At 35.0% G+C, this 15,159-nt stretch overlaps 1 protein-coding gene across 2 annotated transcripts in view; it reads left to right on the top strand.

The window, feature by feature from the left end:
- The window catches only part of Cdh8 (cadherin 8, type 2), a 354,170-nt gene that overhangs the window by 294,470 nt on the left and 44,541 nt on the right, over positions 1 to 15,159 (top strand). For both annotated transcript variants that reach the window (XM_013012785.1, XM_013012784.1), the window contains one exon: positions 8,746 to 8,863. In XM_013012785.1, the coding sequence (XP_012868239.1) occupies positions 8,746 to 8,863 (118 nt within the window). The remainder of the gene's footprint in view (positions 1 to 8,745; positions 8,864 to 15,159) is intronic.

The following is a 15,159-nucleotide window of genomic DNA, read 5'->3' as shown; positions in this document are numbered from 1 at the left end:
TATATATAAAATCATATATATATATAAATATAAATAAGTAAACATATAGATAGATATGAAGTAATATATACAAATGCTTGATATAATCTATGTGGCTCTGATAATTGGGTTTTACAATTCCACTTTATAAATATGGAAGCTGAGGATGATAAAAGAGTATAGGTTTTACTGAAGGCCTTGAACCCTGGGCTAGGAAGGTGGCTCAGTGGTAGAGTGCTTGCCTTGCATGCATGAGGCCTTGGGTTAGAATCCTTAGCACCACATAAGCAGAAAAAGCTGGAAGTGGTACTGTGGCTCAACTGGTAGAGCTCTAACCTTGAGCTGAATTGCTGAGGACCAGTGCTCAAGCCCAGAGTTCAAGCCCCACAAGCAACAACCACAGCAAAAAAAGCCCTGAAACCTGGCAAAGACATATGATAAAATCAACTCATTTTTTTTTGTTCAGTCCTCAGGGCCTGGGCACTGTCCTAGAGCTTCTTTTGCTCAAGGTTAGCACTCTACCATTTGAGCCACAGTACCACTTCTGGCTTTTTCTGTGTATGTGGTACTGAGGAATGGAACTCAGTGCTTCATGCATGCTAGGCAAGCACTCTACCACCAAGGCACATTCCCAGCCCTATAGTCAACTTTTAAAGATGCAAAAGTCCTTGTATTTTCTAGAGTCATAAAATTCTCCCGAAAGAAGTATAACTTTGAAAGTTCATTACCCATGCAACACACATCTCCTAAAAAATATTCATGATCATATGATTCAGATCAATTGTGAACAATTGGTTCCAAAAACAAAAGCAACTCCTGACACTAATAACATGACTCAAAAGATTTCCATGGAAAGTAAGATCAAAAGATAGAAAACCTCATAAGGAAAGCCACGATAATTATCCCTTGATAAACACCAGCAATGAATAAGTTTGTGAATTTATTGCTGTTTTAGTTTCTGTGGGTCTTTTTTCTAATAAATAGGAAACAATAAAATGAAATGAAATGATGGCATTTCATAACACTCGTGAAGCAGTAAGTGTAGGAGATTTAATTTTAACTTTCCTGCCAGCAGGCATCTTTCATGATCTATCTGCATACACAGGAGGGAGACAGGATTGATTTTGAAACAGATGGGAGGGATGGCCTCACCAAAAAGCACAGAATACTATATTCACTTTATTCCGTTTAGAATAAGGGGGTGGTGAATTAATGGGATGCATGAAGTAATATAGGATGAGAACATATGTAACCAAACTTATTCCAAGAGAATCATTAATCAAGGGTTATGGTAGAATGTTGACAGAAAGACAAAGCCCAAATGCAGAAATATAATTGGATAGTATGTGGTTCAAACGACGCAATTGTGAGTTATACCTTTATTATTTACACAGCGTGTGACTCACAGTTAAAATATGAGTATTTAAAGTGTCACATCTGAAGAGTCAACAGATACAAATATAACGTACATAGATATATCTTACAAGCCCAATAGGCAGGTATGATAACTAATAGTTAGAATTTGGAAATCTAACATTTAAATTGCTCCAAAAGCCTGAATGTTTTTTTGGACATCAACATGATGCCACAACTTCACAAATGACTTTGAGTGACACGCCACCAAGCATAGGCAAACTAAAAGGTTGTGTGAGATTTCGTGTATATATACATATATATATGCATATATATATATGTGCATATATGAAGAAGAAATAAATTTCATGTGTCTGCTCGGGTCTCATCCTCAGATATCTCTTTATCTCTATGAAATGTACTCTAGACATTGAAACCTAAAGCCTGAAGTTCACAACACTTCTGGTTCAAATATTTCAGACAAGGCGAACTCAACCTGTAGTTATTTTCACCATTTTCAAGTCTAAGGAACACAACGCCATTTTTTAGTTTTGTATTTAGGTTTTTATTTTCATGTCTTTATGAACTTACTTGGAAAAACATACTATAAATGGTTTCTAAGTTGATCAATACAATAGACTAGAGTCTGACATCCTATCTCCATATAATCTTCTGATCATTGAAAAGTATTTTATTTTTTAAAAAGGACTCACACTTTATTCTTTCTCCTGTAACTTTCAGGGTTAGTGTTTGTTTTTAATATTTCAAATTAGCTGCAACTGCACAAAGAAATAGACTATATACATCCTTTCAGAAATTTTTATATGTAGCCTCTGTGTCAGCTGAACCTCTTGTGGGATTACAAGTACTATATCTTTTGTTCTGGCCCTTAATTGAATAAAGATTAATGATCCACAGAGGAAACAAAAATGGTATAAAAGATGTCTTAGAAATCATAAGAGATTCAGGCTGATCTATTCTTTTTGTATCAACCTGTGAGTTACTGAATATGAATTTAGGATAGGAAATAGGTTGGCACATGGTTATGCCTGTTTTCTTTGATCCTGTATGACATAATGAGGAATATAATTTTGAGTGAAATCCTACACACCATAGTTAGTAAGACTTTGACTTTGCGCTAAACACATAAACTGGATACAATCTGGTACCATCGACACTGACATATTACTAGATAGTCAAGGAAATTACCCCAACCAGGTTATGTAAATATATCTTCACACAAAGGTTAAAAGCATCTGTAAAGATCTTTAAGATGCAGGTGGAGTGTTAAAAGATAGCATTTCTAAAAGTGACTTCGTGATGAAAATTTTTATTGTAGCCTATCATCTACATTGTACTGTGGTAGAAATGGTGGTGGTGGTGGTGTAGTGGTGGTGGCATGTGTGTGTGTGTGTGTGTGTGTGTGTGTGTGTGTGCTTGTTTACCAGATAAGGTTGGGGAAAAATGAATTAAAGATAAAGATGATTATCATATGCTCCTTTTGTTTATCCTTTTCCCTTATATTTATGAACACATTTGTGTGTGTGTGTGTGTGTGTGTGTGTGTGTGTGTGTGTGTGTGTGTATGTGTGTGTATTGGTAGGGCTCATATAACCAACAATTCGTGCAGTATTTTGCTTTCACACACATTATAAAATCTTTCACATTTCCATCAGGGGATATTTAGAATTAGTAGTCAATGGAACTCAATAACCAAACCTTGCTCTTTGAGAATAAAGGATGGACATGATCCAGCTTAGGAAGCAATGGTGATGATCATCAAGAGGCAATGGGATACATGCCTATCCAGAAATAAGATGGAGAGAGTGGAGTGGAGAAGAGATTGGGAATTGAAACTTCTGAGCTATGCTAAAATCGGTGACTTTTACCCAACTGGTTAAACTTAATTATTAAAAGAGACTAATAGACTGATTTGTTTGCCATATAGATCATTTTAATGCTATATACAACATGCAAGGTATACAGGGTCCGGCAAAAGAATGTAGAGAGTAGAAGATTGCCACAAAGGAAGCCCAAGTTTGCCCACACATATCATTCAACAAACTTTACTTTGTGTTTATTTTGTTTTGCTTGAATTTAGTGTCATTAAAGTCAAAGAGATGGAAAACAAGTGACAACACTGATGAAATTGTTGGAATTTCTACAGTGGGTTGTTGAAGGCATCTACCCAGAGGCCAATGGATTACACTTAGTATTAAAGAGCAAATAGAATCTATTTGCCTCTTTCTACTATGTTCTCTGTAGGTTATACTTCTAAACTATCTGTTTTTAATAGTAGTCTATTTGGAACAAGAGCAAAAAAAGAAAACAAAGAAAAAGAAAGGACTCCTTTGGTGAATAGGAAAAAAAAAAACCTTGGTAGGAATTGGATTGTCATGCCAATTATTCAAAACATTGTGGTTATATACTTCACAGGGATATGATGATGGTGATGGTGATTACATTTAAGCTACATTATACACTTTGGGAATAATTAGGTCATTGTGAGATTCTGATATAATTTCCCAGATACCGATATTTTCTCCTCATGGTTATGAAAAGTTGATTTCTCTTTCATGTGCAATTTTTATTTTCAATGACCCCTTTTTTGAGGAATTACTTTTCAACCCATTTTGTTATCTTTTATCTGATTCTGGATACCATATTCTGTGTGGATTTTATTTCTCTAAATTATACACATATAAAAATATTTTAAAATAATTTTACTTGCATGTTGGCAAAATCATATGGAGCTGACTTATGGGTCATCCATTGATTCTCAGTGTAAACACCATCACTTCTAAGAAAGTGATCAGTCTTTCAGAAAAGTCAGTGTTGATCATCAGAAATTAGCCAACAATAATGGAAGAGTCAAAATCCTTAAATCTGTGCTATTCCACCACCGTTGATTTCTCCATTTTTTTCCATTGACCCTCTTGACCACACCTTGCAATTTACCTCACTACAGGGGAAAAGAAGAAAAGTAAACCAGGCTTTTGTATGAAAGTGACAGTGGGCTTTGATTTCAGACACTCAAGTCCTTATCTTTGCCACGTCTTCATATATGACCCCTATATTCCGGAATCTTTGAAGAATAGTACCAAATGTTGCAACCAGCGAATCCTCTCCCATTTTTTTCCACAATCAGATAGAACCCTGGATTCTGAATGTTAAATTAGCTATTCATTCTACAAGGTAGAATTCAGATGAAAGTTTCTACTGCTAAGACACAGGACACGAGCAAGGAGGATGGATTGCTTATCCTTCCACATTTACCAGAACATTGGAAACCCCAGGATAATATAAATGCACTTAGCTCCTCAGGAGGCTGAGATCTGAGAATCGCGGTTCAAAGCCAGCCCGGGCATGAAAGTCCGTGAGACTCTTATCTCCAAAAAACCTCTAGAAAACTGGAAGTGGTGCTGTGGCTCAAGTGGTAGAGTGCTCACCTTGAACTTAAGAGCTGAGGGACAGCACCCAAGCCCAGAGTTCAAGCCCCACGACTGACATATATATATGCATTCACAGGAAGTGTGAACCTCCACACACTTAAGACAACCTGGCATGTCTGGTAGGGGAGAAAGACTGGATTTATAATCAAACATATATGATAGAGACTGTTCAGATGTACTGGAATACTGCTAGGTCTTTTAATTAATGCTTCTTCTTAAGGCATTGCAAAGATTTTATAAGAATATAGAAATGTGATTGCTGTCTTCTATGCATACAATAATTTAGATAGTCAATACTTAACATTGAGAAAACAGTAGTGAGAGGCGAGAAAGATCTCATAGATTTTTAAGCTTGGCAACTAAGAGCTGATCAATCAACTTCAGGAACTCACAGGCAAGTGGGATCCCAAGATCCTGTTTTCCTTGTTAACAGATTAGGTCATCAGAAATGCATTGTCTGCTGACTTCTTAACTTTTCTGAAATTATTAATGGCAACAATACTCTACCATTACTTAATACTTGAGTTACTGTGAACTATCGTCAGGTATAATAGCTCTTAATAAAACAATCTGATTTAGGATAACTTACAGAGTTTTCTTTATGGTCAGCATTATGGACTGGTACAAAATTCTCATACTTCTTTTCAGTTTCATGACAGAAATATTATGTGATTTCATATTTGTAGTCTCAGGAATTAGATCAGAGTTCTCTCCCACTGAAGTTGAAACATGCTCCTGGAATGTATTTATGTTTTGTCTCAATTTTATGTATGTACAGACCCCTATACGCACACGCATGCACACATGCACACGCACACACACACACACACACACACACACACACACACACACACTGCACATCGATTGCTTTCTGTTTCCCTTGAAATGGAATGAATTTCACAAGAGATTATTAACCATTAGATTTATTTCATTTGCGTCCAACTTTATAGGTAGAAAATCAAATATTTAAACTGAAAGTTAAATGCTTATTCCTAAATGCCTGTAACATCTCTGAAAATTTTTGTATTGTTTCAATGAAATAACTGTCTAATTATTTTTTTTTAAAATCAACATCAGTAAGAGTAGGGAACAGTGGAACCTATGTACAAATCATTTTCCATCTACTCAGCTTTTCTTGATCATGTGTCTCTGGAGGTGAATGTTCCTGAGTAAATCTATTCATTTCCTTCCACTGTTTAAAGCTAAGTTCATTTATCTGTTATTACATCAATAGAAATGTCTAATTTTTTAATCTAGATATTCTAATGCATTTTTGGCACAGTCATTCAAGTGATCTACTTTCAGATAAAATGTTCAGGTACTAGCGATCTACATTATTTCCACTTTAAAGCAAAACAAAATATTAGACATGCCTTAACCCAAAATCTTCCATGGCTAGTTAATAGTCTATTTGGAACATGATTTAAAGAATTACCATTTGAAGTACTTACTTGTCTATACATCAGGCAATGAAGTTTCACTATACTAACTCTTTTACTGAACGGTAATGAAGATGCTGTAGGCACCCATCTTTTTCTTGACTCCACACACTGATTCTCAGACTAGAACTTGTGCCACAATGACACAGAAAGCCACATGACATGCATATCGCTAAGTAATACCCCAAGACTTTCTGGTTCAGTTGACTCACATGGGAAAAATTATATTCAATTTTATGACATCCAAACTAAATTTCGAAGGTGTTGTATAATAAATAGTTCTCCACTCACTGCATATAAGCTAACTTATTGAATTAATTTTTGTTATGCTGGCTTAATTAAGCAAATAGCTCTCAGATCGAATTGACATCATTAGACATTCATATAAGAACTTTTTTCCTCAAGATTAATTAGAAGTAGTATAAATGGTGTTAATCAGTTGAATAATATAAAAGGTAGATTGGAGAAAAATAAAGAAGAACCTTCTCAATTCCTTAACATCTATTTATCTATCTGTTTATCTATCTATCTATTAATATTACTGGAGTTTGAAATCAAGGCTTCATGCCTCCCTTCAACCATTTTTAAAATTTTACTTTCTGGTCAGCCTATATTTTTTCTGTTAAACATTTGTACATTCATGCTGTCCAGAAGTGTTATGCATATTTGACATCTTCTCCCCTTGCAGATTCAGTCATGTCTATTTTTATGAAACTATAACCCCAGGGTTTTCTCTGCATTTAATGTCAAAGCAAATATGCTATGTGCTTAGCTATGGTAAATACAATTTCTTTCTCCTCTAATCTGATTATATTGGGTCCCTGTTAATCCAAAACCAGAGTCATTACACTTTTCTAAGTGCCATATCATCAATAAATAGCAATGTTTATATAAAAACTATAATATTACTACTATTTCTTTGGACATTTATCCAAAACCAGACATTGTGACAAGATATTCATATCAATAATTTGAAGAATTTGATGGGAAAAGCATATTCTTTTTACATTAGATTTTCAAAGAAAGAGTTTCACAATTTCTTTAATCTCACACAAAGATGATTAAAAACTGTGACTGCAGATTGGGCAGTCTGATTTCAGTGTCTTTTCTCTTAATTACTCTCTTAACCACAGTGGCTTTTTTATACTACCATTGCGTGTTATCTTGCCAAACTACTTATAGTTATTACTGGTTATAAGACATTAAAATTAGACAACAGATTCTTGAAAAAATTCACACCCAAGCTGATAATCTGTTCAATTTAAAAAATGGAGAACTGGAAGTTCTTTCATTTTTAGCTTGAAGGCATTACCTATCATAAGCTATATGGGAAGGATATAATGCAAAATGATCAAAACTACTAGAGTTCTACATTGTGGCTATAATATTTCTTAGGTCACAAATTACAATGGGTTTCTTTTACAAAACAGAAATTAATCCATGTATTTAAAAAAAACTGCAAAGTTCTATGGTACCTAAAAGTTCACCTATTATATTTAGCATAATCACACAATTATCAAAATTGCATAAACCAGAGAGAATTTCAATGTTTTCAGAGCATAAAACTTTTATTTTTATTTTTCCCTGTTACTATTTTTAATGCTTAAATCTATCATTGCTTAGGTTACCTTCCTTCATCCACTTTTTTTGTAGGATATATACTGTAGATATGTGATGGAGAGATGATAACTGTATTTTAACTATTAGTTCTGGTATAATGTCTTGTATTAAAATAAGGATATATCATGAAATCATGACTATTAATTGAGATAATTCTCTGACATCCCAAGAGACAACCTAGCATTAAGTCTGGACTCGCTTTGCAAGGGAATCAAGCACTTTCAATAGACACTGATTCCCAGAATCTGTGTCAACTAAGCAGTTCTCTGCACAGTGGTAATTCTCCTAATCCCTGTAATTTATGCATCTCAGGATACACTCCAAAGCATTGTTTGCATACACTATCCACTAGCTTTAAAAGCAGTGCTCATTATGGGGCAGGAACAGATGCAATCCAACAGAAAGGTCTGCCACAGTGATGTTTGTGCCTATTTGGCAAGCACGGGTAACCGGATGAATAGGAGGAATGAAGAATAGTGAGGAATCAAGATTTAAACCCTCTACCTCCAACATCCTCCCAGGAGCCACCGCGCAATCACTGTAACAATTCCAAATCTCATTCTAGATGCCAGTAAATACTCAAATTGCAAAGAAACCAGTAATGACCCAGTGGATTTTTCAAATACACTTAACTTTGCTATTTCAAGCCACAGACACCAAATGGAAAAGAAGGTAATGTTCTTAATTTTCATCAACTTATCAAAGCTGTTTTTTTTTAATAGTGATGGATTTTTTTTCTCCCTGTTCTTGGCACAAACCATCCATGACAACTTAGAGAGCTGAGGAAGAATCCTTGGGCCCGTGTGTCAGACCGCAAAAGGGGGAATATCAGGATGCTTTTTAAAGGCAATAGGAGCCCCCTCTGATATGATCAGAAATGCTGACGTCAATTTTGTGTTACAGGTCATACAAACAGTAAGTGCGACAGACAAAGATGAGCCCAAAAATGGACATTATTTCTTATACAGTCTCCTCCCGGAAATGGCCAACAATCCTAATTTCACCATCAAGAAAAATGAAGGTAAATATATTAACTTTGTGTAATGGGGTAAAATATAAATTGGAAACTAAACAACACTTATGTAATAACACTGAAAAATACCGTGAAATATTTTTGTGTTCACCATAAGTATTTGACATCCGCTTTATCTATTCAATGGCACGTCATTACACCACTCCCCTTTCTTCTATCCACTTAATAGATCAGAAAATTGTTGCCGTGGAAATTAATTTTATCCCAGTGAATATTGCCATCAGCTGGCTTGAGAAAATGCAGAGTATGCTTAAACACCCATGAAACTGTGCAGAAAGTCTAAGATACTAAGATCTCTGTCAGCAGACAAGCCTGGCTTGAACTTTGCAATTGTAAAGTTTTAATTGAATGTTTACCAAGTCTTTAGGGAAAGTCTATTCTAATTTTGCCTGGTTTGTGTGTACATATTAGAGGTATTTGTTTTAAGCCTGTACTGACTTTAATAATAGCAATTAGATCAGAAAAATCCTTCTTGAAGGACACTTCTTATCAGTATTATTTGGGAGCTAATACAAACTGATTTACTGCTAAGTCTTTCACTCACAAAGGATATTTAATCCATTTCATTAGTTCCTAAGAATCCAGCTTCGATACCCTTTGGCTTCAGCTATGTTCTATTACTTATCAGGACTCATCTCATGTTTTTTTGTTTGTTTGTTTAATATAGCTTCTGTATATATTCATGTTCCTGAGCTGATATATATATATATATATATATATATATATATATAAAATACTTAACAAGGACTTTCAAAATTACTTTCATTGTAATATATTTCTCTTTAGTTTTTAGCTATTTTAAATGGTTAGCAAAAAGTACAGTGCAAGTATGTTTCCAGATTTTCTTTTCCCTATTCTCCTTTTTCATCTTTTTGGTGTGGCCTTACTATAGCATAGTATAGTTTAAGTTTTGAATGAATGGTTTGCAAGTAAAATATTTAGACTAAAATTTGGTTTGTGCTATCTCTTTGAGTGGATTACTGCAACTGTTTAGAGGAGGTAGTGAATTTTGAGAACACTAGCTTTACAAGATCACATTCTATGGCTTGTGATAAATACGTTATGACCTCCTGCTTTAAGACAATGTTACTGAGTTCTTTGGGAGAGGCTTTGTTAAATGTAGATGTCTGTCACACAGGACAAGGAAGGTCAATATGCTGGCATCTCCCATGTGCTGGCTTCCTCAGTTATAAATACCACAGTAAAAATACTGTGCCAGCTCTCCTCAAAAATGGACCACCATCTGGTAGTCACCCTTAATTAACAAATTTAATACAACCTTAGTGTTCTTTTTCTTTTTCCTCTACTATTTGTGCTGAAATTTCTTTCTTTCTTTTTTTAGTGGAAATCACTTGAATATTTCTAAGTAAAAATAAAGCCATTACAAACCCCAGAATGAGCTGAAAGTTTGTTCATAAGTGCAATCTGTGTTATTTTGAGTATGAACTCCTCAGGATGTGGAATTATTTGAGCATATAAGATTCACTGTATTTAATAGTTTCTCCATGAAAAAAATGTTCCAAATATCAAAAGGCCTTGGTATATTCTATATAATATAAAATGTTAGGATATACCTTTTATAGGTGTGACTCTGGCTTGATTTTTCCGTGGTTGTGGTTCTTTTGCCAGTTCTGGGGCTTGGACTCATGTCCTGGGTACTGTCTCTGAGTTTATTTGGGTCAGAACTCTACCACTTGCTCTACCGCGCCACTTCAGGCTTTTTCCATGTGATTGATTGGAGATAAGAAGCCTCACCGGCCCAGCGCCTGTAATCCTAGCTACTTAGGAGGCTAAGATCTGAGGATCATGGTTCAAAGCCAGCCGGGGCAGGGGAGTCCTTGAGACTCTTATCTCCAATAAACCACTAGAAAACCGGAAGTGGCACTGTGGCTCACGCGCTAGAGCACTGGCCTTGAGCTGAAGAGCTGAGGGACAGTGCCCAAGCCCAGAGTTCAAGCCCAATGATCGACAAAAAAAAAAAAAAAGTCTCATGGACTTTTCTGCTTGAGCTGGCTTCATGCTATGATTATCTTCCTAAATAGCTGGAATTATAGGCCTGAGCCACTGGTGCCCAGCTCTGGGTGGTTGTATGTAACATTTTAGATTAATATAAAGGTATCGATGTATCCCAGGGAAAGTGCAATTTTAATCCGTATTAAAATTTACACAACATTTTTAAAGATATTTTATCCTACACTGAGTAAGTTTTATGTGGTTTCTCTAATTTTCAGAATTACTAGTAAGAAAATGTTGTAAATATAGCAAAGATCCTTCTGCCACATTCCAAATTTAAATAAACTATGCTGTAGGGTACTTAATTTATGTGAGTTATCTCTTTGATTTTGAAGATAATATAGGAATGATGCTTTTTGAGTAACTTTTTAATGTTTGTTTCAGATTTGTAAAATTAAAAATTGTCAGGTATTGAAGAGTGAATCAGGAAAGTACACTCTGTCATGATTACTTATTTTAAATGATATATTCATTTGTTTGGGAAAAAGTGACCATATAATTCATTATTCCAACTATGATTTTAAAAAAGTGAAAGGGGCTGCTGTTTATATTTATGCCTAGAAAACACCATAAACTAAGGCTGTCTTGTAGGAAACAGGACATATGTTCACTATGATATTTGGATAGAGGATCCAAATATTCAACATCTCCTCACAGAATAAATCATGAACTCACAGGTCTCTGGAATAAACATGCAAAGTTTATACACTATTTATTTTACCCAGATCAGAAATTCATGAGTTTTGCTCTACTTCTTTGCAGTCTGGCATAGCTACTGTGAAAATGGAGGGAAACATTTTTTTCATTGTTAACAGACAGAAACAATTAAGAAATTGAAAGCATTTGGCATAGATACAAAGCCTCCAGATAGGCTTTGGCCTTTGGGCAGTATACTATTAATGATGTTAGAAAACAAAACTACTACATTCATTCTAGATATGGACCTGGAGCATGGCTCAGTGGTAGAGCACCAGCAAGGAGTGAACAGGTTGAGTGAAAACTTAAGGTCTTCAGTTCAAGCCCTAGCATACATATGCACAAAATACTACATATGATTTACTTGAAAATTGTGATACATTTTGTATTGGAAATAGAGAAAGGTAAAAATCAAATGATCCTATTCAGAATTTTTTTTCCTTCTTGGTGTGGACTTTAAAATGGGCAGGAACTGAGATTTCTGTGAGTTGTAAGTCCCAATCTATGTAACAATGCTAAGTTTTATAATTTGACCAGTAAATAAATAAGCTTATCATTTAGCCAGTAAACTCAAATCTATAAATGATAGGTAAATTATTCTTTCACTTAATGTAATCTTCAGGGAGACAATTTCAGTAGTTAATATTTTCTAAGGAATTTGAAGCCATGTCATTCAATGGAAAAGTGACTGTTTTTCCATCTCATATAGATTGATAGTAGTGCAATTTCAGTCCACTAATACATAACCAGAGACACAATAAGGTAAAAATGAGCTGCTTCTTGTAGCCTACACAGTTGACTGTAAATAATTCTCTCTCTAAATATATGAGAATCATGCCAGGTGTCCCTGGCTTATTCTTGTAGCTACTCAGGAGGCTAAGACCTGAGAAGCAGAGTTCAAAGCCAGCCTAGGCTAGAAAGTAATTTATACTCTTTTAATATACATATATATATATGTATATATTATTATAAAGATGCTGTACAGAGGGGTTACAGTTACATAAGTAAGGTAACGAGTACATATTTTTGTCCAGCATTGTTACCCCTCCTTTGTTTTTCTCCTACTACTATCCCTTCCCTTCCCCACCTTCTTCATCTCTCCCTCCCCCAAAGATGTAAAGTTCATGTCCAATATAGTGTCTTGTGAGTCTCATTGTTGCAATCGTCATCCTTTGTCCTTGTTTCAGCATTTTGTTATTTTCCTTCCCCTCCTCAAATTAGATGAATGTATATACAAGAAGCAAGATACCAGAATCAAATACAGTGACAACAGGGATATACCACAGGGAGAAGAACAAAAAAGAAACAAAAAAATCACATAGTCCATTAAAAACAACAGCAACGTAAGATGATGCTAAGCGAAATGAACCCTAAGATATGGATACTCTTATCTTCAGTTAACCACAAAAAAATACAGAAGTTGAACTAGAGTTCAAGTGGTAGACTGCTAGTCTTGAGCACAAAAGCTCAGGGACAGCATGTAGACTCTGGGTTCAAGCCTCAGTTCTGTCCCAATAAAAAATGACTAGATAGATGAATAAATATTATATATGTTTCATAATCATATGGCAATGTTCAATAGGGAAAATATGCAAGGTGAAGAATATCAGAGACATTTTATTACCTATGTACATACACACAAAAGACCTTGTATATTTTTTTCCTAATTTTATAGATCTTTATCTTCCAGGTGAGCAAATTTATATCCAAGAGATTTACTTATTACATTTCAGTATTGGCTTACATCCATTCTAACTGTGGAAATGGAAAATACCCAACAATTCAATAGAAGAAGACAGGGAAGATAAATGAACCATTTACAGTTACTGAAATATCTTGCTCACAGGAAATTTGAGGTCAAAAGGAACCTGCTCTTCTCCAGCCTATATATTGCAGGTAAAAAGTTTGGATTTGCTAGAGCACAGGCTGGTGCAAAAGGAGTCTTCAAGACTTATACTGAAATATTTGGTTAATATATATGTATATACAGCAAAACATATCACCCTGCTCTTCAAAAAGAGCAAGAGAGAAGAGAGAAGTACGCAGTGAACTTGGACTTCGCTATAGTTTGGCCATGCTTAAGAAAGACAGCTATGGAGCACTAGTAACTAAAATGTTGCTTTTGCTTTTTTTTCTTCTTCACTGACATCTTATTGATAAGAGGCTCACTTTTAATCTGGGAATATATAGTTCAGTGGGATGGTGCTTTCCTAACTAACGAGCATTTGGCCTGGAATTAATCACCAGAATCGCAAAAGTATGCAAATAATAAATAAACACATAAACAAGTAGAAAGCTCACTCTAGAAATATGCTTCTGATCATTGATCTGAATAATATACAAGTTGACTAAAACTTTAGAATAAATATGCCTTCATTCTTTTAGTATTCAAAGTATAATGTGTGTATCCATCTCGATTGAATATTCTGTTTCAAGTCTATGTCATTATCCGATAGTGGTATTTAAGAACTATAAGAGTCTGTCTTAGCAAAGAAAATAAACACCAATAAATCAATAAATTGGGAGACATTTTTTGAGGGGGAGTTGGTGGATGGATTCAGGACCTTGCATTTGCAAAGCAAGTGTTTGAACTGTACTCTACAGGCCAGCTTATTGCTGATTGGTTTAGAGATGGATTCTAGCAAACTCACATCTCTGGCTCTTGTTCAGCTGCAATGACAGGCATCTTGTGCCATGCATGCCCAGCATTTCTTAACTTCTCATGCTGTTACATATCATTTTAAATATGCTCCAGTTTTTCTAATGCTGAGAACTGATTTTGAGAAAAGTATTTCACAAACTGGGAAGACACTGACCCTCACAAAATGCACTGCAAATAATCTACTGAGTTAACATTATATTTTAGTCTAAGGGTTATTACAATAGGAAAACAAAATTATTATTTTTAAAAAGGAAATGGAGAGCCCAAAACAATGAAAATAATTCGTTAGCCACATCTTCTGGTTATAAATATGAAGACTTATTATACTTAACTGATTTTTCCCCTAACATGCATTTTGCAGAAACAAAAAATAAAAACAAACAAACAAACAAAAAACAAAGTCAGCTTTCCCTAGTCACTGGCTATTTCTTACTTTCAATTTAATACGATCAGTCTCAGTTCTAATATATCAAATATTAGAAACCATTACTCTTTGAGAATCATTTTGCATTGGCTTTTGAAACTTTCATTTGTTGACTACTGTTAGCTCATTTCAGACTCTCTTGCTCTAAGATCGAATTTCCTGCCTGAAAAATAGATGAGAAATATTCTTATCACAAGACAACCAGAAATGTTTTTCTGTTCCTCAGCATCCTCATGAGCAAAGAATCTCTTGTATTCAAGTGGAGGGGGAGAAGGTAGAGAGGGATCTCCTCTTCAGTAAGCCCAAGTCCTAGCTAGGTCTGACTGTACCTCAACCACTTTCTTGATGGGTCATTGCTGGGTTCACCATTTCTGACTATCTTCCAAAGTTCTTTGCTCCCACCTGGCTTCTTTGAAGCTAAGAAAGAACTTGTTGAACTGTTACCTCTTTCTTTACACCATCTTTGCAGCTGACCTCAATCCCCATCTA

The sequence above is a fragment of the Dipodomys ordii genome, unplaced genomic scaffold (genome assembly GCF_000151885.1).
Source record: "Dipodomys ordii isolate 6190 unplaced genomic scaffold, Dord_2.0 Scaffold18, whole genome shotgun sequence".
Taxonomy (NCBI): domain Eukaryota; kingdom Metazoa; phylum Chordata; class Mammalia; order Rodentia; family Heteromyidae; genus Dipodomys; species Dipodomys ordii.
This window is presented reverse-complemented; position numbering and strand designations above follow the sequence as displayed.